General features: G+C 36.6%; 1 protein-coding gene across 5 annotated transcripts in view; it reads left to right on the top strand.

Moving 5' to 3' along the window:
• The window catches only part of LIN7A (lin-7 homolog A, crumbs cell polarity complex component), a 148,535-nt gene that overhangs the window by 79,649 nt on the left and 42,854 nt on the right, over positions 1-26,032 (top strand). For all 5 annotated transcript variants that reach the window (XM_065934152.1, XM_065934153.1, XM_065934151.1 and 2 more), the window contains exons 3-4: positions 18,298-18,369; positions 20,893-21,102. In XM_065934152.1, the coding sequence (XP_065790224.1) occupies positions 18,298-18,369; positions 20,893-21,102 (282 nt within the window). The remainder of the gene's footprint in view (positions 1-18,297; positions 18,370-20,892; positions 21,103-26,032) is intronic.

Raw genomic sequence — 26,032 nt, 5'->3', positions numbered from 1 at the left:
TCAGTTCATTTTCAGGTCTGGGCTTTTTAATGAGTTAGCATCTCTGCTGCCTGAGACAAGTGGCATTCACTGCTTTGCATGCCGTAGAATTTTTCTGACAGTAGTGATAATGATGCAGATGTTTGTCTTTGTGAGAATCTTCCAACAATATCCCTAATGAAAATGCATGCCTACTTCCTGGCAAATAAAAACATACCATTTTTTCAAAACAGAAAAATTCAGATGCTTTTATCCTAAGATGGCAAATGTAAACAGTCCATTACTTTCTCCACATCATTTTTGCTGTATTCTGTTGTTGCCATAAAGTCATTTTTTGAAACTTCTCTTTCTGGTGTTGATATGGAACCAGTTTCTCCAAAATCTTACATGATTTCCAAGTGGAGTGGGAATGTTTAGAGCCGTAAGGTTACAATTAGAACATGGCATCAATCTTTGGGAATTGACTCTTGCAATTGATTTGCCATGCTATCTTGAGCCTTATGTATAGGTGAGCTCATTTGGTTTCAATAAAGAAATAAATATAGTTGCTCTTAGTATTATATCCTTAAATTTAAGAGTGTGACTTTGTCTTTAGAGATTTACAGAGATGGAAATAATGAAAGATCTATGTAAATAATCTTAAATAAATTTTTTAAAGTATAATTGATATATAATTTAACAAATCTTTTTTATTTTTTAAAAATCTGAAATTTTGCAAAACCGCAGCTGAGATTTTTCCAAACTAAACTATAGATACATCTTGGTGTTTAAGTGAATGTTTGCTGTTGCCCTACCCTCAGAGGAGCATTCTGAAGGGTTCTCCCAAAAGTTAAGTGAAGTTCAGCTCATTTTCAGGTCTGGGCTTTTTAACGAGAAGTTGGAATTCTTATACACTGTTAGTGAGTCAGTGAGAATGCAAAATGGTGCACCTCCTATGGAAAACAAATGGAGGGTCCTCAAAAATTAGAAATAGAACCACCATATGACCCAGCAGCCCATCTTCCGGGTATTTATCCAGAAGAATTGAAATCAGGATCTTGAAGTGGTATTAGCACTTATCCTGTTTGTAAGCATTGTGCATGCCTGAAAGTCATTATATGTTTATTCCTGAGCATCACCATAAGCCTGACCCAGACCCGCAGATGGGGTACAGGATGGATAAGGACCAGAGATGTGCAGTGTACCCACCGTTTGGTCATTAAAAAATATATAATGTTTTATATTTACTTGTCTTTGTTAGAAGACTATGTCAAAATGCGACATCAGATGGCCTGTATCAAAATATTCTCATTTTCAAGACGTATTTACTGCCAGGGGGTTATTCTGAGCCTTCTTTCTCCTTTGTTGTTGACACTGCAATCATAGTCATTAGGACATACTACATAAAGAACTCATCAGAATAGAACGGGAAGGGACCTGAGCAATCTGGATAACTCAAGTCAAATGAAATCTGCCATTAGTAGCAGCTTGGTGAAGTTCATGTGCATCTTTGGGTAGGTGCTGTCCGGTGTTCTTAAGGACAAAAACTATGATGTAGCTTTCACAGAGAATGTTCTTGCTAGATTAACTTTGTTTAGGCATGAGTTATAGTGCTGTTGGCCTTGAGTTCAATGTTAATGATCAACAGTATGTATTGAATAAGTTGTCTTTAGACAAAAACTCACATAAAAAGACTAATAATTGCTTGATGGAAATGTAACCAAAGACTTGTAGGATCCCAATTCTGAATTTTCCATAGGAGCAGTGGTGGAGCAGTGGTTCAGCCATGAAATTAAAAGACACTTGCTCCTTGAAAGAAAAGCTATGACCAACCTAGACAGCATATTAAAAAGCTGAGATGTTACTTTACCAACAAAGGTCCGTCTAGTCAAAGCAATGGTTTTTCCAGTAGTCATGTATGGATGTGAGAGTTGGTCTATAAAGAAAGCTGAACACCGAAGAATTGATGCTTTTGAACTGTGGTGTCAGAGAAGACTCTTGAGAGTCCCTTGGACTGCAAGGAGATCCAACCAGTCCGTCCTAAAGGAAATCAGTCCTAAATATTCGTTGGAAGGACTGATGCTGAAGCTGAAACTCCCAATACTTTGGCCACCTGATGTGAAGAACTGACTCATTTGAAAAGACCCTGATGCTGGAAAAGATGGATGGCAGGAGGAGAAGGGGACGGCAGAGGATGAGATGGTTAGATGGCATCACAGACTCAAAGGACATGAGTTTGAGCAAGCTCTGGGAGTTGGTGATGGACAGGGAAGCCTCGCGTGCTGCAATTCATGGGGTTGCAAAGAGTCAGACAGGACTGAGCAACTGAACTGAATTGAGTGGTTCAGTATTTGCTAATTCAGTGTTTGCAGAGACTTTATAGACTAGAAATATTTCAACTAAAAGGAATCAGTGGTGTTGCTCATTTTCAATATAATCAATTCAGGAGGAGAGATCAAGCCTAGGAATGCAGTTGTATAATATAAAGAATCATAATTCATAATTCTCCATGTATCTGGACATTGTGAAACATGATTAAGCTATTTTTGTAGGGTCCACAGAGATTACCAAAATGTGCCTCATTGTAGGGTTAGTGTACACTGAAAGATTCAGTCATAACTGAGACAGTTATAGTTACTGCCTGATAACTTAATTGGAAAAGGACTAAATCTTCTGCTTCTCTGTTTTAAAGATCTATTTTGAAGGCTACACAACTACTGTCTAAAAAGTCTTTAAGTGGTGAGTTGGCACATGTTTTAAAAGCACTTTCTAAATAGTAGGAGAATCTGCAGAACCTTTGGAAAGTTTAAGTGATGATGAAATCATTTGGTATTAAAATCCAGACCAGAAGTCAGTATTCCTTTTTACTCATTTTCAACATGTGTCTATAACCTCTTCCACTCTGAAGCTTTATTTATTAAATAGTCTTTCTTTGTACTGACCTAATTTCAGAAGTAATATGTTTTAGTACTTTTTACCATTTAATTGTTACAGAAAAATTTATCTATTGCAATCATTGCTTCCTATGTGAGTATATAAGAAATTTGTTCCTATATACAAATAATTTGGCAGAAAATCAGATAGGGAATTACTAAAACTATAATTTGTTAATATCTTCTCTTCTTATTGACCTCTCTATAACTCAGTTTTAACTTCATTTAAGTTTCAAGTAATCAAAATAGGAAAAAAAGCAAAACAAAAATAATTAGTAGTTTATAAAATAAGTCACGCAAGCTGATTCTGATAATTGGGGGTGGGTAGGTTAGGCATAAAATTCTATAGTTTAAAAAGCTATCGCTGTCTTCAGTAGAATTTTCCCTAATTCACATTTTGTTATGAATATCAGAACCAACTATTTAACATGTCTGTGCCGTTAGGATTCTGATGAGTAATGCTTATAGATAGAATTTGGTTTTGCGTTTTAAGGATCTGGCTCTGATCTAATTGGTGAAATACTTAGTTAAATTATACAGTGTATACTTCTATGCTCAGGAGTTAATATAAATTTGGCAGTGAATATGCTAAAGTAGATCACAAAATAATTATGAATACTATTTATCTTTTTTATCAATCCCATCACATTTCTTTCATTTTTTATCAGGCTTCTAGTTACCAGTAGTAAATGGGCCTGTATTTTCTTTAGTCTGTCAGAACACAAGACAGAGGTAGGAATAACCAAGTATGAAGTATATAAACTATGATAAACAGGTAATTGATAAATGAACAGATCTCTCACGTGAACAGATGATAAGATCTACATATAGAGCATCTTCTGTTTTTCGGTCACTTTCATAAATACATTTGGCACGTATATAAGATTAAGTATGGTGGCACCACCAAAATAATATAGAAGAATATTAATGCATGGGGGAAATGTTTCCAGTATTTTAAGTGAAAAATCAGATTATAAAAGATATGCAATGACTGACTTGATACCGAATTCTTAAAATCAATAAATAGACTAGAAATAAATACCCCAGAATATTAATAGTGGTTATACCCTGATTCAGAATTATGAATAATTTTAGTTTCTTGTACAGTTGTATAAATTTTCTGTAGTGTATGTGGATTACTTTTACTGTCAAATCACTTTTTAAAAATTTATCTTGTGATATTCCCTCTTTCCTGAATATATTTTGAAAAAGGCTAATATATGAGTTATTTAAAGTAAAAAAAAGATGCCTTGGCTCTATAAGTTAAATATAAGACTAAGGCTCAGTTTATAAATTACATAAATAGATGTTGGAATCCCTCAAGACCCTCACATCTTCTGACTCTTAAGTTTCTCCCAGAAGATAACATATACACACAGGACTTCACTTACCAATTAACTAAATAGATAACTCACAAATTATATCATACAGCCCATATTCTTCCTCTGATCTTCAGACCTACATGTAACTGTCTACTGAGCATCTTTTGGAGATGACACGGTGATTTAAACTCATCCTGCATCCATGCCCATGCCACCAAACTAGACCCTTTTCCATCTTTTCTCACCCGGAGACTTCCAACACCCAATTCTGTTTATTTTACTCCTTAATTATATTTACCATCCTGCTCTGAAGTACATTCAGCTTCTCTTGCTTGCCAGAAAATAATACTCTCATTTTCAACCATTATCCATTTATAACAACTTAAATATTGCACAGAACATACTTTAACTAAAAATTTATTCATTGTTTATCTCAAAATCCAATCTAATGAGGCATCCTGTATTTTTACTTTTACCTCTAGCAACTTTATTATTAGCTATAATAATTTTATTCCAAAACTGAATAATCAGACTGACTTTTACTGGGTTAAGTTTTTTCTTTACTATTCATTCGATTAACTTAAACAACTCAGATGACAATGACAGTATATACCTACTTGATCCAAAATGTATAGTTCATTTTCCTGATAAATACATAATTTAAAAAGTAGAGATTGACTTTACAAATCTTGCAGACTTGTAAGTACACTGGTAAATTTCAAGTCTGCTTAGCCAATATCCTAGAATTTTGGGATCCTTCTTGAGATTTCACATTGTCTTAATTCAACCAGAAAAAAAGATTTTAAGCCCCAAACTTTGTTTGAATTTTACCCAAAATAAGCACATAGAGATTGTCCAGTTCCTTTGAATGGTGTATACTAATCAGAAATGACATCTTCCCAAAATTTTGTTCAGGCGTATCCTGTCCCAGGGGACTCTGGCTGTGTAACAAGGACAGGATGGGAACAGCTGCCTTAAGGGATTTCTTTTTTAGACAACGGAAAGGAAGGAGATTTCTCCCTGGTGGCTTGGCCACCTGTCATGTAGACCCTGTGGAAAGTCTCCATTGTGATCTCATTTTTTCCTTAAAGTTATTAAATAATATGTACAAAATATTTAATTTGTTCAACCTTATGAAAGTTCTGTGTGTTAAGAAACCACTAGGAAATATAAACCAATTATAAAAATAAATAGAGACATTAATAGTTAACAGCATAGTTTTTAAAATTATAATCATCCTTTACTTTTATAGTTTCACAATTAATGCTTCTGCTTTTTATAACAGAATAATTATAATTAGTTGTGAAACTATAAAACTGAACAAAGTATCTTCTGTTCCTTTTGGAAAATTTAAGTATATCCAGAATCATTTTAATTCACTTAAATGATATAACTAACTTCTGGTAATTTTTAAAATGATGGAGATTCTGAAGACTGTGATATGTAACTTAAACCAATAGTTTTATGCCTCCGTACTGAGTCCCTCCAGAACTAAAACAAGAAAAAAATACAGTATGCCATCCAATTACCATCAGGCATGAGAGGGCATTTAATCCTCCTTGGGAAGTGATCTCACATTACCCTCCTTGAGGGTCCTCTCATCCTTGCCACATCATTTGGGAAGTAGAGTGCTGGAGAACTTTCTTAATGTGCACTTCTCATTAGAATTAGCCCATGAGCAACATTTTAGAAAAAGTTCCCATCCCTTTATAACTTGCTTAGGAGGATGGATAGGTATTTAAAGCCATCAGTTTTACCTTCATCTATATCTAAGCATTGATGACCACTTGCAATTTGAGACTGTATTTTCCTTAAGCCTGGTTATACTGTTTTCATAAATTCACTGTAACACACGAGTTAGGTCACAAATTATGGGCCATTTTAATTTGACTTTTCTGCTATTGTAGTCTCCTTGTGTCCTTTAAAGCAAATCGCAAAAGGTTGTATCACATTGCATCAGAAAATCTTGAGTTACGAAGTTGAGTTTTGAAATGAGATTTGAAATGAGAGCCATGAGAGGTAGACTTTAGATTTCAGTGCTATTAAGATGGTATCATCCTGGAGAAGGAAATGGCAACCCACTCCAGCACTCTTGCCTAGAGAATCCCATGGACAGAGGAGCCTTGCAGGCTACAGTCCATGGTGTCGCAACAGTCGGACATGACTGAGTGACTAAACCACCCCCACCCCCACCAGATGCTATCATAGCCAGTGGTCCAGGAGTGCACAAATCCTCTCCTGCATTCCATCCATCTTCTTAAGGGGGTACCAACCAAAGAGAAGGACCCAAATAGAAAACAAATGACCACTTTGTTATTAGCGTGGAAAGCACCCAAATCCTCCTCTCTAGTGTGTCTCTTTCTGGTAAAACGTAGATTGGAGAATGAAGTCTGGGCCTAGATACCCAAATGAATTCCCTATTTCCTCCAGTCTGAATCTGCGATGTCAGGTTTGGCTTAACAAGGTAGAATAGAAAATGAGAGGAACAGGTGCATCTCGTCCAAGCCAGCTGCCCCTACCTGAGTTCCTGTGACATGGGTGCAAAAAGAGCAGAAGATGGGTCTCATGGCTTCTGACCTTTTAGAAACCCTACCAGTAACCATAGCCTAATAACAGTTCCTGAATGCTGACCAGTCACCTGTGCAGACAGGTCTTCTTTCCCGGGGGATATTGAGGCAATAAGTAGACAGTTGTACAGAAGCTAACACATGAAAGGGAAGGACCAGAAACATTTAGTTCACCCACATGTCACATTTGTTTTCAATCTTCAAGTTCAGCATTTATTATTTTTGGTTTTGGTTATAAGTAGTGCCATCATTTCTGGCAGGAAATGTCAGTTGACATATTGATTTTACCAGTATTACCATCAAACATCTGCTTTACTGACTAAACCCTGTTTTTCAATCATTTCAACCTAATAGAGGTGTATTGTCTTTTGCTTCTCTATACCTGTCAGTATTTTTCTTGTCCAAAAGGCTGGCATGTCTTCGTCCAAGTCGGTGATCCTAGAGAGATGTAGTGTGTGCTCAGTTGCTCAGTCCTGTCCAACTCTTTGCAGCCCTTTGAACTATAACCTGCCAGACTCCTCTGTCCATGGGATTTTTCAGGCAGATTACTAGAGTGGGTTGCCGTTTCCTCCTCCAGGGGATCTTCCTGACTCAGGGATCGATCCTGTGTCTCCTGCATTGCAAGTGGATTCTTTACCCACTGAGCCATCTGGGAAAAGACATTACTCGAGAATTTTTTTCACAGAATTGATTTGACCCTTGATGATCATAACTGTAGTAGACATGACTTGTAACCAGTGTGTGCTTTTTTCTTTTCTTTTGAAAAAGTGGTTGGTTGTAGACATTAAATTTTATACCCTAAATTTGTGGTTTATAGGAATTCTAACACGTGATTTTAAACAGAACATTACCACAGTAAGAAAAGCATATGGGGACTATATCTATACATGAATAGCTATAGATTTAAATGTATAAAATTTAATTATGGCTGCTGTTTTTCCAAAATGAAGGAAAAAATTCTAGACAAAAATTAGATATTTTAAAAATTATCTCCTCCTTAATAGATGGGCCACTTTCAATTGATCTGAAATTATTTCTACAAAACCTCCTAAAATAAGTAGACTATGTATTTGGTGACATAATCTCTATTTCTATTTTATTCTAGTCACATCTAGTACAGTATGCATATTCACATCAGGGCACTTGATTTCTGCATGCATGGACTCCATTAAATGCAATTAAATTTAGAGCCACACAGATTTATTTTATATATTAATACCTCCCTTGGCCTAAAATTTACTAAAATAAAAACTGCTGAGTTTATATTTTGATAAATACACTGGCTTAGTACTGTGAATGTTGTCCAAAAACCTAGGTGGCCTTTAATTATATAAGAACATGAGGGATCTCAACCTTCACTTTTAATGTTATGAAAATATTTAATATTTTAAAATCAGAGTCCACATTAAATAATTTTTCTTTATTCAACTCTTAATCTGAGTTTCCAATTCTGAAAAATCAAGAAATTCATTTAAAAATTATAGATAGCTGTAGATATAAGTATCAGTCTCAATACGCACATTGCATTTTTTTTCCTGCTTGCTTTTTAATAAAAACCTACACTTAACAAGCTTTAATGAACACGATAATATGGTAGGATTTGGGCCATATAATTTTCCCATTTAGACTTTTTTCATTCGTTTTCTGTAATCTGATCATATGTCTTCCTGCTTTTCTCCCTCTTGAGGTTTAATGTCATTTTCATTTTTTACAATGTTGCTGAAAGTTTTCTTTCTTTTTTCCAGTCACTGATATGGAGGGGTTTATTTAATCTTGACTATAATTCTATTGACATATTAGTAGTTAGTTTGTCTGTAATAAGGCACTGGAGTTTTCTGTGTTTGAAAGAGATATTACCATTCATTAAAATATGCGTTGCTTTCCACATTTATAAATTTTGACGAATGGGGGCTAATGTCATCTTCTTATTATATTAAATAGTTTATTAAATATATGTAGGGCTTCCCTGGTGGTTGAGATGGTGAAGTATCTGCTTGCAATGTGGGAGACCTGGATTTGATCCCTGGGTTAGGAAGATCCCTTGGAGAAAGGAATGGCTACCCACTCCAGTATTCTGGCCTGGAGAATTCCATGGACTGTATATGTATAGTCCATTGGGTTGCAAAAAGTTGGACATGACTGAGTGTCTTTCACTTTAAATATATGTAGGTTTTTGTGTTTCGAAGTCTGTATTTTTAGTTTCCAAAATAACAGTTCAGTTTCTGAATATTTTCATCTCGTAAGAAATATTTTCTGCCTTTTTAAAAATCAGGAGTATAACTGCCATAAAGTGATACTTCCCCTTTTCAGTGTACAGTTTCAGAGTTTTACTAATCCCATGCAGTCATCTTAACCATAACCTATATCAAGGTATTGGAACAGTTCTAACACTCCCCCAATTTTCTCGTGCCTGGTAGTCAGTCTATTCCCACCCCTAGCTACTGACAACCTTCAATCTGTTTTCTGTCCTTATTTATTATTTTGCCTTTTCCTGAGTGTCATATAAATGAAATCATTAGAGATTCTGGCTTCTTTCACTGAGCAGCATGCAGTTGAGGTTCATCCACATGGTTGCATGTATGAGTAGCTTACTCCTTTTTATTGCCCAGCGGTATTCCATGGTACGGACGTGCTTCCATTTGATTATTCATCTACCTTTGAAGGCTACTGAGTTGTTACCAGTTTGTGGTGATTATGAATAAAGCATGCTTGCTTTATTCATTTTTATATGAATACACATTTTTATTTATCTTGGATAAATAGCTAAATGTAGGTAATGAATCTTACAAGGTTAGGTTTTAATCAATAGAAAACTATTATTTTGTTTTCTCAGGAGAATGTGGCATTTTCCATTCCCACCAGCAATGTACAAGATTTCTAGTTATTTAACACTCTTTCCATACTAGTTATTGTCAGGATTTTTTAAAAAATCTCAACATTTTAGTAAATGTGTACATGGATCTAACTATGGTTTTAATTTGAATTTCCTAGTGATTAATGATGTTGACTGTGTTTTCATAGTTGCCACCCATGTATCTTCCTTGATGACATGCCTGTTCAGATACTTTACCCATTTTTTTTTTTTTTATATGACTTGCCAGGAAGCTTATGGAATCTCTGTTCCCCAACCAAGGATTGAATCTGGGCTATAGCAGTGAAAGTCTGGAAACCTAACTTCTCGGCCACCAAAACTCTAGTTTACCCAGTTTTTAATTGGATTGTTTTCTTGTTACTGACTTTTGAGAGCTCTTTATATATTCTGGATAGGAGGTCATTTTTAGCTATGTATTTTGCAAACATTTCCTCTCGGTCAACTTGTCTTTTCATTTTCCTAGTTAATTTCTGCATTTTTAACTATGTTTTTATTCTTCACTCTTAGTTTCTAAACCCTCATATTAACAAATTTACTTTGATTTCTAACGAAACTTGCAACTTTTGGAATTGGAAGAGGCTAGAAGAAAACAGACTCCAAATGTGGCATAGTTACGTATAACATTTACTTGAATAATATAGCAATGAGGAATTTTTCTTGGCTGAAAATAGCATAAAATCCAACTTGAGTGCTTAGACAAATAAGACTGTTCTTCTTCATTACAAGAAGTTGAGAGTAGGCGGCTGATCACAGGGATTCAGGAGTCCCATGTGATCAGAGCTAATGTCTATACGTTTTGTTGGCTTTTCCCTGGCAGTTAAAAGTTGCTATCACAGCTTATAATATTCACTCAGACGAGAAACAGAGGGAGAAAAAAGGACAGTACTTGTACCAAGACAGCAACACTTTCACAGAAACCTCTCATCTACTTCCAGTTGAATTCTCACTGGACAGAACTGGGTCACGTGTCTAGTCGGTGCTGGGAGGAGGGGATTGAAAAGAAGGCTTGGGTAAGGTGAACCTACCTGTGTCTGTCTCACGCAGCAACTTTAAAATAACATCAGAATGCACAAGTCAATAAAACTGTCTGCAAGAGCAGAAGACAACAATCAGAATCTAGTTTTGAACTCAAAAGCTTTTTCTATACTTGCTGGCCAAGCAGCTAAACGCTAAAGGCATCTTTCCAACTGAATCTTAGACATGCATGTAATAGTAATAATAAAAATATGGGAGCTATTATAATAAAAGTGTAAGAATAAGATGTCATGGTTCATGAAGCCACATAACTTTTTATTCTTTGGCTAACTCTTAAAGATAGTGTTTTACACAGTAGAAAAGTAAGATTCAGAGATAGAACGTCCCTTAAAGTCACATGGAAAAGGGACTGAGGACAAGAAACTCATGATATAAAGTTGTCATCCCTTTCCTATATCTCTGTACCAATCAGAGTTTTCAAGATCAAGAACAATGATTCAATGTAAAGCTTATATTGATACTATCTACATAGTCTATGATAAATGAAAGCTCAGAGGCAAAAATCCTCTTGCATTTGAATTTTAGCTATTTGTTTTAACTCTATCTAAATGGGAACTGTAAACTTGGTACACAAGAGAAGCTTTTGCTATATTTGCATTTGTTATTCTCTCAGTGACATTTTTTCTCTCCAGAAAAAGTAAACTATCTGCTTTTAAATATAAAGAAAAACTAAAATTTAAACTTTTTCACTTAAAATATTTTAAAATAGCCCCTCTATAGTAAACAATAATATTAGCTCAAAGTTTTAGAAGCAGCCAGTATTTTTTTTTTCATATTTTGGCCCATTTGCCTAACATACTGAGTAGAATAGCCCACAAGTGAATATTAGCTAAATGAATTAATGAATGAATCTTTTTGAACCAACTCACTACACTTCCAATGCTTTTATTGAATTGATCTGTATTTGTTGATTTTCAGTATCTTAGAATAGATTCTGGGCTCTCCTGGTGGCTCTGCCTGCAACGCGGGAAACTTGGGTTCAATCCTGGATTGGGAAGATCGCCTGGAGGAGGGCATGGCAACCCACTCCAGTATTCTGGCCTGGAGAATCCCCGTGGACAGAGGAGCCTGACGGGCTCCAGTCCATGGGGTCACAATGAGTCAGACATGACCGAGCAACTCAGCATGGCACAGCATAGCAGAATAGGTTCTAAATATACAAATGCTTGTTGAACCTGTGGGATTTATTCAAGGTTAGGGAATTATGGATTAAAATGTAAAGTAAAACTCTGTAGAAGAGTTTTTATAAATTTTTTGACTTTTCACTAGGAATTAAATGTATCATATCCAGTAGAATGTGCTTAGAAATAGTGTAGGTGAAGTTTGCCAAACGTTTGGGGACCCAAAAGATTCAGAGGACCATAAGCCCCATCCACTGTCCCTTGAAGAAGCCCGTACGGCAGTTTTCTGTTTTCCCTTCAGAAACTTTCTCAGGGTATCTGTAAAGTACTTTAGCCTTCCATAACAACTTTCTTCAAAAATTCATACTTTTACAATTGTTCTTGAAAAGTAAGATAGGCAGGGATAGGCTTTGCCCCTTAGGAAATAAAAGACTAAGAAACATTCATAAGATGACACAGCTATTGAAAAAATAATTAATGTCTCCAGGCTTTGACTTAGAACATGACCTTTATAGCTCAATTTTGAAAGCCAAGTAATCAGAATCTATTGTATTTTATAAGATGAAAGCTGACAATAATGCTCGATTTCACTTAGTATGTTATAACCAGAAAAGAGGATTAAAATGCTGTTTCACTTTCATTTGGAGTGATATATTTGTAAATTTACAGCCACCACTTGTTTAGTGGTAGATACCATATAAAATCCAGAAACTTTTATTCTGAATATAAGAACTTGTGACAGCTGCACATCTGTTTCAACACATGCTGTCAAAACAGTAGTGGTCTGATGTTGTCTCAATATAAGAAGACCTGATGTGGTTAAAAGAGGAAAGATTTGGGAGCAGTTAGATATGAATTTCTGGACCAAACTGACCACTGACTAGCTGTGTGATTTGTGGGCATGTTGCCATCTCCACGGCTGTTTTCTTGTGTGCAGAATGCCTGAACCACAAGTTGTGAGAATGAAATGAACTCAGATATAAAAATGCTTAGCACTATACTTGGCCTATACTTGATATTTGACTCCAAAAGTTATTCATTGAACATTTACAAGACCCTTTACTCAGTGCTATACAAGTTATATTTTACAGCTCACTAATTATTACATATCGAAAGAAAAAATAGGTATCTCTATTTATTAGTTCAGGGTTTTCCAATCTCAGCTTCGTTGACGTTTTGGTAGATAATTTATTATTGGAGTGGGGGCAGGCTACCCTGACCATTGTAGGATGTTTAGCAGCATCCCAGGCCTCTACATACTAAAGGCCAGCAACACCATCACTCTCCCCATTTGTAACAACCCAAGATGTTTCCAGACATTGCTCAGTGTCTTCTGGAGGTGGGGGCAAAATTGTCCCTAGTTGAGAACCACAGTCTTTTTTTTTTTTTAATTTTTTTTTTTTTTTATTGTAATGGTTTTTGTCATACATTGACATGAATCAGCCATGGATTTACATGTATTCCCCATCCTCCCTCCCACCTCCCTCTCCACCCAATTCCTCTGGGTCTTCCCAGTCTTAATAATTATGGAGAACCACAGTCTTTCATCAATTCTTCCTAAAAGTGTTCACAGCCTCCTAGTCCTAGAAGATTCTTCTTCAAAGTTCCCAGGGTCAAATACATTGGGAAACATTAAACAGTGCTAATAGTAATTAATTTTTTATGCATTTGCTATATCCTATGGACAGTTCTTATCTCATTGAATCTTGACAACAGAAGAACTACAAGTTAGTTGCTGCTTTAAGCACATTTTTCAAGTTAAAAATTGAGCTGCAGAGAAATCAAGTAACTGATCAAGATCATACAATTAATAAGTGGCGCAGGGTTTGTTTCCTTCAGAGCCTGTGCTGTTATCTATACACACTACTTCTTGTATAGCCCGTTTTTAAATTCACAATTCATACTGGGGTGTTAAGGATAATTATTCTTAATTTGTATTTCTCTCAGACTCTTAGAAAATTATTTTTTTGCTTTTGTGCTTCAATTTTCCTCCTTTTATTTTTTATTGAAATATAATTAGCATATGTTAGTTTCAAATGTACAGCATAGCAATTCAATATTTGTCTACATTCTGAAATAATCACCACAGTTAGTCTAGTTAGCATCCATAACTGTGAATAGTTACAACTTTTTTTCTTTTTTTCCTTGTGAGGAGGACTTTTATGATCTGCTGTCTTAGCAACTTTCAAATATCCAATACATAGCTCCATGGGGTCGCAACGAGTCAGACATGACTAAGCAGGCATATGTGCACAAGTACTGTTAACCGCAGTGACCTTGCTGTCCACTGTATTCCCAGGACTGATTTTGTAACTGAAGTTTGGACCTTTTTGCCCACACCATCCCCCTTCTCTGGCAACCACCGATCTGTTTTCTATATCTATGAGCTTGGTTTTATTTGTTTGCTTGTTTTTTTTGTTTGTTTGTTTTTTTACATGCCACATATAAGTAAGATCATGTGGTATTTATGTTTCTCTGTCTGACTGATTTTAGTTAGCATAATGCCTTCAGGATCCATCTACTTTACAACAAATTGCAAGATTTTATTCTTTGGTTAACTAGTATTCCGTTGCATGTTTATCCATTGATATCTGCCTAGTTTGTCTCTATACCTTGGCTCTCCTGAATAATGCTGCAATGAACATGGTGTGTGCGTATATCTTTTTGAGTCAGTGTTTTCATTTTCTCTGGGTAAATACCCAGAAGTGGAATTACTGGATCATAATGTAGTTCTGTTTTTAATTTTTTGAGGAAATTCTGCAGTATTTTCCATAGTGGTTACACTAATGGGACTTCCCTAGCGGCTCAGACAGTAAAGCGTCTGTCTACAGTACGGGAGACCCAGGTTCGATCCCTGGGAAGACCCTCTGGAGAAGGCAATGGGACCCCACTCCAGTGCTCTTGCCTGGAAATCCCATGGACAGAGGAGCCTGGTAGGCTGCAGTCCATGGGGTCTCAAAGAGTCGGACACAACCGAGCGACTTCACTTTCACTTTACACTAATTTACAATTGCACCAACAGTGCAGGGCAGCTTTCTTTTCTCCACATCCTCTCCAACTCTTGCTATTTCTTGTCTTTTCCGTAATAGCTATTCTAACAGGTGTGAGATGATATCTCATCATGGTTTTGATTTGTATCCCCTGATGATTAGCGATGTGTTAGTGATGCTGAGCTTCCTTTCCTGTGCCTGTAGGCCATCTGTATGTCTTCTCTGGAAAACTGTCTATTCAGATCCCCTGCCCATTTTAAAATTAGATTGTTTTGTTTTTGCTGTTGAGGTGTGTGAGTTCGTATATTTTGAATATTATCCTCTTATCAGATATGTGATTTGCAGATATTTTCTCCCATTCAGTAAGTTGCTTTTTCATTTCGTTGATGGCTTCCCTTGCTGTGCAGAAGCTTTTTAATTTGATGTCGTCTCATTTGTTTATTTTTGCTTTTGTTACCTTTGCTTTTAGAGTCAGATCCAAAAAATTATCTCTAAGATCACTATTAAGAAGCTTACCACCTATGTTTTCCTCTGTGAGTTTTATGGTTTTAGGTCTCACATTCAAGTGTTTAATCCACCTTGAATGAATTTGTGCGTATGGTCTAAGATCAGTGTTTAGTTCCATCCTCTTACCTGTGGCTGTTCGGTTTTCTCAGCAGTGTTTATCTGTAAGACCGCTCTTACCCTATTGTGTACGCTTATTTCCATTATCATAAATTAATTGACCATTCACACACAGGTTTAATTATGGGCTCTCCAGTCTGTCACATTGATCTATGTCTGTTTTTGTGTCAACACCATACAGTTTTGGTTACTACAGCTTTGTAGTACAGTTGGAAAACAAGCTGGGTGATGCCTCCAGCTTTGTTCTCCTTTTTCAAGATTGCTTTGTCTATTCAAGGTCTTTTGTGGTTCCATATAAATTTTAGGATTATGTTCTACTTTTATGAAAAATGTCTTTGGAAATTTGATAAGAATTGCATTGAATCTGTAGATTGCGTTAAACTTAGATAAATGAGAGTCTTCCTGATGGAAGGGCTTTCCAAACAGAACTCACAACCTGTGCAAAGGCCTGAACAACTCAGAGGGTGTGCTATGTTTGGTTAATGCTCAGAGAGGAGGAAAGGAAGTAGGAAAACAAGACTAAAGAGAGGAGACTGGGTTCTGCATTGTTTTGCTGGCTGGACTTTTCTAAGCATTTGACTTTGCAACCTTTACTGTAAGGGCAACAGGGAGTCAGGAGCACCGAAGCAGCATGATCTGGTTGATGATGATAACTAAAGTCCATAGTGTTTTATTGGTGGAAAGACCCAATTGACATTAATGCAGTGCTTTGAGCAACAGATAGTAAGTCAGGATGGAGCAAAGGGGTCAAATTTGAGAGAGTTTTAACAAGTGAAACAGGCTAGAGAAAATCTTCCTCTTAAATAGGCTGTAAGAGCAAATAAGCAGCATTTGTGGAAGGGCTATTTCTATGAAACAAAATTATGTACCTTCTGGGAAGTAGCATGGAAACATGTATAGCAGCTATTTTTGATAATCTGAAGAATTTGAATGAACAGATCCCAGTTCCACAAAATGCTTTTCAGAAAACTGTGCTCTTCCCTGTTTAGACTTCCTACAGAAATTGGATAACCCGGTTATTTAGTGGAAGTACAAGATAAAAGGTAGATTCTAAGTAGTCCTTCTGCCTTTCTAGTCCAGACTCCTTTGTCTTTCTCCTCCTTAAATATGCTACCTGGAGAAGATGAATCAGCACTAGTGGGGAATTCAACCAAATGTATTTGAGAAATGAGCCAATAAAAATATGTTGGGAAATTAGTCCCAGACACTCAGTGAATGGTTGTTGGATGGATGAATTGATCAACTTTTAAATTGACCTTAATAACTTTTAACTTAAGCATATAAAGTAAGATTAATAGAAGGGAAAAAAAATCTTCAATTTAAATTTTCCGATTTTATCTTTTATTGATGTAGCTTCAGGGTCACCCCTGAAATATGCTCCAGTATAATGCCAAAGGGACTTTCACCTTTGTGCTTTGCTGTGGTGGGCTTAGTCGCCCAGTCATACCCAACCCTTTGCGACTCCGTGGACTGTAGCCTGCCAGGCTCCTCTGTCCATGGGATTTGCCAGGCGATAATACTGGAGTGGGTTGCCATTTCCTTCTCCAGGGGATCTTCCTGACCCAGGGATTAAACTCAGGTCTCCTGCTTTGCAGGCAGACTCTTTACTGTCTGAGCCACCATGGGAAGAGGGAGGTGCCACTTTGAGGACACTGAACCCAGGAAGAGACCTAAGCTGGGAGTGAGAGAAAGACAGGACTCTTACTTTAACAACTTAAATGAGAGGCTTGATGTGGCATGCATGAACAGTTCCCACCATGGGAGGGTTTATTATTTAAATCTTCAAAATGAGCATATAACAAGCATATTTAATCATGCTATTTTTCAAGACATCTTCTCCAAACTGTCCTTTAAAAGTCATCTTCTGCAGTTCAGTTTATCTAAAATTCAGCAGTATATGTTAGCAACTGATTTCCTAGCCCCATCCCTGGTAGTTTAGAGGAAAAACAGTATTTCTGTTATGTTTCAAAAACCTCTATAGTTGTGTCTAGAATCATACTTAGTAATAATATGTTCTTTCTAAGAAGTACCTGTTGGGTTTGGCGTTCTGAGAGTGTTATTTCAGATGAAAGGAACCATACTAAATAATCATTCTTATTTACTCATTTTTCAGATGGGCAAAAAGAATCAAAGTGATTCAACCAAGACCTCATAGTTCCCAAATTGTATTAAAAGGCTCAAACACAGGTCCATTAGTCAGCAAAACCTATGTGCTTACTATCACTGAGTCACTCTAGACTCAGATTTTACCCCTCCATTCTTTCCGTTTCACCCAAATGTTAACATGAACCTGTGGTTGATATGTTGTTCTGTATGCCACTTCTGAGATTCTCTTACTTTACTTGTCTTTGCTCCTGATTCTCTGTAGTTACAAATTATGGGTGTGTATCAATAACACATTCCAACATGCATACCTTCCAGTGTTCAAGGAAAAGATCTTGTAATCTCACTGTTGTGGAATATTAATTTTGAAAACTGTTTTTAAAGTATCACCTAGATTCAGGAAATAGCTGTTTACATCATTTTTATTACATATTTGAGAGATAGAACTATAAATAATGGTAAAAATTTTTACCAAAGGTTTTTTTTTATAAAACCAGATATAAAAGTTTTATTAATTGATAAACAAAGATGCCAAATTTAAAACTTCTGAATAAAAGTGATTGCGTTATCTTTTCTACAACTTCCTCCACCCCATCCAAAAAGAAATAGGAGGAAGTTTTGGATTAAATCATCAGGATAATTGATCCAGACCTGTTTCACTTTGTGATAGGGAACTTGTGTCTTAACAATGAAAATTTATTGTCGTATCTGCAATGAAAGGATTGATATTCTTAATGTTCTTACGCATTCTTTTTTTATGTGCACATTTTAGGTGTATCAATACATGCATGAAACGATAACTGTTAATGGCTGTCCCGAATTCCGTGCCAGGGCCACAGCAAAGGTAAGACTTGAGCAGCTTTAGAAACAGACGTAACCCCAGTGATCTAGTAATTGATTGTGCGCGTGTGTGTTTCAGGTTTTCTCGTGTGTACACTGTAAGAGAATTTAGACATCAGTGGCAGCCCAGAGTCTAGAACCAGTACTACTTCCCAGGTAAAAATCCTAATGGAAAATTGAACGTTTCTGCTGCTTCTGTAGCTTAAGAAAGGAGAATGATTTCATTAAACTCACTAAATGTTCATTTGGCACAAGCAAATCTACTGGTTCATCGTATGAAATACTTCTTGGTTTTCTGACACATTCTTCTGATCCAAAAGAACCTGTTCACTGTTCAATGCATGGAAATTTGTTTGCACAAGTCTAAACGTTTGACTCAAGCTAGACATGGCAAGAACTCACCTGATACCCACTGATGCAGGATTTTCCCATGTACTAGTCAGCAGAGCAGCTGAACGAATACAATATTGACCTAAAGGGAAGGCTTGTCAGCTATTGTGGTAGAGACTACATTTGCTCTTGAAAAACTCCAATCCAGAGATTGCAGAGACCCTACAAATGAAAATGTTGCAATAGTAGGATCGTGAGATTATATGGAAAATAGGCCATAGGAAATAAGTTTTAACCTAAAATCACTAGTGCAGTTCTTATTTCATAAGTGCAGAAATGTTATAGTAGATAACACATTTGCTTTTTAAAAGCTTTTCTCTTTCTAATAATATATAAGAAATAACTGTTGGAAATAATCAGAATTTTCCATTTAATTCTTTTGTGTTACATCACCTCTTACTTGGTTTCTCTCCTGACTTTTAAGTTTTCATTCTGTAACTGAACACTGTAGACTTGTGACTATTTTTGTTTTGTTTTTTTTTTAGTTTTTTTTAACCCAGGCACAAAAAGGGTATTATTATCATTACATCATGCTTTGCTTGTACTGAAGTGAAACACACACAGAAAAATGATCCCTACATGGTTTAATTAAGGGGAAAGTGAATTATGTAGTATTTTACCATTCTCATTTCTTATTCATGTAGAACAGCAGGATAGCAGCATAATGTTGCAATAGCACAATATTTTCTGGTTGTTTCTGGGCTGTCTGCATTGCATCCATGTCAGCCATTAAAATCTATGCATGACAACAGGGTTTGCATGAGTAAATGCATGTAGCTAAAAACAAGCCATTATTTCCATTTCATTCACTATCTTTCACTAAATGCAGACAGTAACATAATGCTAAGTTGATGTGTTAATGCTGTGTGTGAAAAGGAACGTACAGTTGTTGGGAATCAGTATTTTCACAGTATTGAGTAAATCACTTTATAAAAGACATCTAACCAGCTGTGGTTAAGGCAGGTTACTGGAGGTGGAAAATAAGAAGCAGGCAATATTCTTACTTTATTTCCATGGAAGGGAGGGGGTGAAAACTAATGGTAAGTTGTTTCTTTAACTTATTTTTTTAAGCTAATATATATGAATTTTAAAATAAACTTATGTCCATATTAAATTGCATTTTGTATATCTAGGTGTAAAACCATGGGCTTTTCATTTTACCTACATTGCTAGAGTAGTTGAAATATTAATTTTAAATATAGGGGGAAAAAACCTGTGCCAGATAAGAGGACCTCTCATAATAATATGGAATACTGACGTGAAATATTATAATCTGTTTGAATCTATTATTTTGTTTTAGCTTTTTTTTCTTTTAGGCATTTTCAATTTAGGGAAAAAGGAACTAAATTTGCTAAGCCAGTGGTTTCGCAATAGCAAAATTCTAGATGTATTCACCAGGATACATGTATATGTATATATATGTATGTATACAGAAACATATATGTGTATATATATATGTGTGTGTGTGTATATATACATGTGGTGTATTGAGTAAATATTTATGAATATTTATCAGGTGTCACTAGTGGTAAAGGACCTGGCCACCAATTCAGGAGATGTAAGGGATGCAGGTTCGATCCCTGGATCAGGAAGATCCTCTGGAGGAGGGCACGGCATTCCATTCCAGTATTCTTGCCTAGAGAACCCCATGTGTGACCATAGGGTCACAGAGTCAGACACAATTGAAGCTACTTCATGCATGCACAAACACCCGGTTAGACTGTGTAATACAAAAAAGTGGAAGCCACAATCTCAGCCCTTAAGGTGCTGGTGATCCACACATATATAATATATGCAATAATTATAGTTTATGTAGTTATTATATGCACCAAAGCTATTTGGAATCCAAGGATAGGAGGAATTGCATCTAACCAAGTTCTCTGGGAAAGATTTTTATGAAAAAGGGAAAACTTTATCATAATGGGTAAGATGTAGAAAGGTGGAAATAGTTGGGCTGAGCTTTACCAGAGAAAGGAAATAAAGGACATCTAAATGAAGAAAGCCCCTCCCTTTTGTATTCTTTCTTTCACAGGAGAATGCTATAAAATAGGAGGAGTTGCCTGGTCTACGCACTGCAAATCGTGTGAATAGCCTTATTTCCCTCGTTTTATCACCAAGTGATCATCTTTTCTTTCAGGCTACAGTTGCAGCTTTTGCAGCTAGTGAAGGCCATTCCCACCCTCGGGTAGTCGAACTGCCAAAGACAGATGAAGGCCTTGGTTTTAACGTGATGGGAGGAAAGGAGCAAAATTCTCCCATTTATATCTCTCGCATCATTCCTGGAGGGGTGGCTGAAAGACACGGAGGCCTCAAGAGAGGAGACCAGCTGCTGTCAGTGAATGGAGTGGTATGTTCATAACATAATCAGAGGTTTTTCACTCTAAGTGCATCCTCCCCTCCCCCCACCGCTGTTATTGAATCAGTATTGAAATCCTAGAGCAAATCTTTATTTTGTGTCCAAACAACTTCCTCAGCATTGATGGATATCAAACCTACAAAAGAGATAATTTTATAGCTTTGATGTCTCATTTTGTCTTGTTCAGGGATAATAAAGAGGACCTCCTGGGAAAATCATCCCAAGATATTATTCCAGCTAGTAGAATTTTCCCCACATAATACTCTAGTTGTATTAATACTTAAAAGAACATAATTTCAAGTCACTTTTATTCAGTTTGTTGTTATTCAGTCGCTGAGTTGTGTCTGACTCTGCAACCCCATGGACTGCAGCACACTAGACTCCCCTATCCTTCATCAGAGATATGAGTGGATTTGCTCAAGTTCATTTTTTCTCTCGGAGTTTGCTCACATTCATGTCCATTGAGTTATTCAAAGTTACTGTAAGCAAATATACACATTTAAAAAACAAAGCTAGAACTTTTACCCTATTAGTTTTTCACTTTCATTATAGAGGAAGGATGGCTTTAATATGTATAATAATAACACACATGGAAAACGCTAATGCACAGGTAATTCTTTAAGTCAAGTAAACAGCTACAGTAAAATAAAAATATATTAGCCCCTTTCCCGAAAAAAAATAAAAAAAAAGAGCGAGTATCTATTCATTATATTTATCTTAGTTTTCACATGAAGTTAAAAGTATGAACATATATTTTTTCACAGCCTCATATTCTTTGGATGCCATTACCTCCACATGTAATAATGAGTTGTTAATGAGATGGTGTCATGTGAAATGAATAATTCTTCCCTTATAACTTCTACTTAAATCAAAAATAATAACCCAAAAGCAAAAATTTCAGAAATATGAATAGAAACATATCAAAGCTTATTTTTCTTTTCATCTGGGATCTGTCTTTTAAGAACTTAAGGTTTAAAAAAATAAGTTAGATTTGTGTTCTTTGGGGTCATAGTGATTTCTGCTAAGGACATAATATCCAAAATAAATGCATTTGAAATGTGATATTTTGTTTATAACCATGAAATAAATTCTTCTGTATTTATATCTTGAATTTTTTTGGCCTGACTAGTAGTTTTATGGAACCCCAAATTATTCAACTCTGCTGGTCTCTCATGTACATCAAAATCACCAATCCATGAATATTTTATATCCCTTCAGCATTCCAATTCTAAAATTACCTTTTCATTTACTTTTTTCTATGCAACAATGCTTTAAGATGAGCTTTTTATTGACCTTTAGATAACTAGCACTTTTTCAAAGCATGTTTCAACTGATAGTTTCATAATCAAGTTTTCTAGGGGGGGACTCTAAAGCTAGGTCATGCAGTTATGTCACAAAGTAATCTGTGCCTCACTGTGTGAATTTATGATTTCTCTGAATGTATTGGGTAGATCAAGGGAAGAGTATATATATTTTTAAAAGAACCAAAAATATATTCATAGTAAGTGTATTTATGTAAAGCCACAGGAAATTTATATTAAATCAATATTTAGTTGACTTTATTTAAGCTGTCTGTCAGAAGGGCAAAAGAACCTTCATTTAACCCATACATTTGTAGGGAACAGAGCTGTTAGCATTTAATAATCACTTCGCCATTCCATGCAATGATCTGAGACTTTATCTGGCAGACTGTGGGCAGAACTGAAGCAATGGAAACAGACACGTCAGACTCTACCACTCAGTATCCATGGATTTAATAGATTGTTGTTGTTCAGTCACCCAGTCATGTCCAACTCTTTGAGACCCCATGGACTGCACCATGCCAGGCCTCCCTGGCCCTCACCATCTCCCAGAGTTTGCCCAGGTTCATGTCCATTGCATCGGTGATGCCATCCAGCCACCTCATTCTCTGACATCCTCTTCTCCTGCTTTCAATCTTTCCCAGCATCAGGGACTTTTCCAATGAGTTGGCTGTTTGCATCAGGTGACCAAAATACTGGAGCTTCATCTTCAGCATCAGTCCTTCCAGTGAATATTCAGGGTTGATTTCCCTTAAGATTGACTGGTTTGATATCCTTGCTGTCCAAGGAATCCTCAGGAGTCTTCCCAGTTTGAAATCATCAATTCTATGGCACTCTGCCTTCTTTCCAGTCTAGCTCTCACAACCTTACATTACTCCTGGGAAGACCATAGCCTTGACTATACAGAGCACACTGTCTAAGTTTGTTGTAGCTTTCCTGCCGAGAAGCAATTGTCTTGTAATTTCATGGCTGCAATCACCATCCGCAGTGATTTTAGAGTGCAAGAATAGGAAATCTGTCACTACTTCTACCTTTTCCCCTGCTATTTGCCATGAAGTATTGGGGCCGGGTGCCATGATCTTAAGTTTTGTTAACATTTAGTTTTAAGCCAGCTCTTTCCCTCTCCTCCTTCACCCTCATCAAGAGGCTCTTTAGTTCCTCTCCGTTTTGTGCCGTCAGAGTGCTGTGATTTGCATAGCTGAGGTTGCTGACGTTTCTCCTGCCTGTCTTGATTCCAGCTTGTGACTCATCCGGCCCAGCATTGCTCATGACGTGCCCAGTGTGTGCTAGTCGCTTAGTCGTGTCCAACTCTCCACAACCCCGGGGACTATAGCCCGCCAGGCTCCTGTGTTCATGGAATCCTCCAGTAGAGAATAGTGGAGTGGATTGCCATTCCCTTCTCCAGGGGATATTCGCGACCCAGGGATTGAACCCAGGTGTCCCATATTGCAGACAGATTCTTTACCATCTGAGGCCCAGGGAAGCTCAGTGTATAGGTTAAATAAACAGGTGACAGCAGGCAGCCCTCTCATACGCCTTTCTCAGTCCTGAGCCAGTTAGCTGTTCCATACAGAGCTCCAACTGTTGCTTCTTAACTCGCATACAGGTTTCTCAGGAGATAGGTAAGGTGGTCTGGTATTCCTGTCTCTTTAAGAGCTTTCCGCAGTCAAAGGCTTCAGCATAGTCGATGAAACAGAGGTAGATGTTTTTCTGGAATTCCTTTGGTTTTTCTGTGATCCAACAAATGTTGGCAATTTGATCTCTGGTTTTTCTGCCATTTGAAACCCAGCTTGGGCATCTGGAAGTTCTTGGTTCATGTAATGCTGAAGCCTAGCACACAAGATTCTAAAGCATGACTTTACTAGCATGGGAGGTAAGTGTAATTGTCCGATGGTTAGAACATTCAAGTACTCCCCTCCTTGGGACCTGGGATGAAGACTGACCTTTTCCAGTCAGTAGAAAAACATTTATTTAATGGATTAATAAGCCCTAAACTGAATTTCCTAATCTGAATAAAGTGAGCAGGGACTAGTTTTCAGAGGTTGAATGAAAATTAAAATGAGGCAAAATGTCTGTTGAGAACTATCCTGTGACAATTTGTTACACACAAATGAAGTGTGTAAGTGTGGTTAGTGAAGAAACTTGAAGAGAGTTAGCAGTCCCCCTATGATATTGCTAATGCTAGTTATGTAGGTTTTAAAGCAAAGTCTGTTCTCCATAAAAGCTTATTTTAGCAAACATTTATTAGCAAAAAGGCATTTAAGTTTGATAACATCCTAGTTCTTGGTCCATTCAGATGTTCCAATCATTACCTTGAAAAAGGGGTTTATTTGAGGCAGATGAAATAACATTCCAGAGCCAAGATTTTTGTTATAGTCAGCATCAGACAACCAGAAATTCTGTTAAACTGGCAGTTGGAAATAAGAAGCTTTAGTGATCAAACTTGTGCCACTAATCCTTTGGTGCAAGCTGTGAGCCTCCTTTTTTTGCGACCTGGTCATGCAAAGGTGGGAAATATCTCCAGTATCTTTAGTATTCCACTTACATTTAAAACCTTTAATTTTGTTGATTAAGTTCCATTTATCATGCTAGTTCTTAAGTCACTAATTTTGCCAGTAAGAATCCATTTCTGACAAACAGTTGCTAATAAACAAAACATCCTTAAGATGGGTATAACAAAGGCTTTTGTAGTGCGACCAGCCTCTGGAGTCATACCTTTCTGATGTAATGTTTGCTGACCACCTAGACTGATTTAGGCTTCTCAATTTGTAATGTAAAATATTGCATATCTATAAAATCAAACTATGTATTATAAACTACCCATTTTAAAGTACCTAAAGGTAAGTTATATACATTTTAACGGCACCTAGTATTTATCAGGTATTCATCAAAAGATAGCTTTCATTCTGTAAGTGAGAAATTTCATAACCTAGTGGGTTTCCAGTTGTCAGTCAAAGTGGTTAATCCAAGGCAATAACCCTGGGCTGCTAACACTGAGTCCACAAGTCTTCTCAATATAAATAATTCCAGGCAGATAGCAGTATTTAATGAAAAAAAAATTGTTCTGTAATGGAAGGACCACAAAAGAGAAAATGTTAGCAAATGATCCAGTTTACACTTTAAAGTAAAGTACCATTTGGGAAAATTAATATGGAATATTTTCAGAACATACCATCCTAAACTGAGAACAAATTTTGTAAGAGTGATTTGAAGGGCTGAAGCCAACCTTACTACTTCAGTACAAGTCTTCTTGTACTGAAAATTTCCTACTGTCCTACTTAAAAAGTAAGGAAATTGTTGCATGGACTTTTAAACATCTGAAAAGATACCTGAAAAGATGTCTTGATTATGTATGTTTACATGTATGCTCTACTGCATTTAGAAGGGATATATCATGATTATCTGGGCTTCTCTGGTGGCTCAGATGGTAAAGGGTCCTCCTGAAGTGCAGGAGACCTGGGTTTGATCTGGCCACCCACTCCACTGTTCTTACCTAGAAAATTCCATAGACAGAGGAACCTGGTAGGCTACAGTCCCAGGCGTTGCAAGAGTTGGACGTGATTGAACGACTACTTTTTTTTAAATCATGATATCTGGTAAAAAGTAAAATATGTTAATGA

The sequence above is a fragment of the Muntiacus reevesi genome, chromosome 4 (genome assembly GCF_963930625.1).
Source record: "Muntiacus reevesi chromosome 4, mMunRee1.1, whole genome shotgun sequence".
In the NCBI taxonomy this organism is placed as follows: domain Eukaryota; kingdom Metazoa; phylum Chordata; class Mammalia; order Artiodactyla; family Cervidae; genus Muntiacus; species Muntiacus reevesi.
The sequence above is the reverse complement of the archived record's forward strand: the minus strand, read 5'-3'. Positions and strand labels throughout refer to the sequence as shown.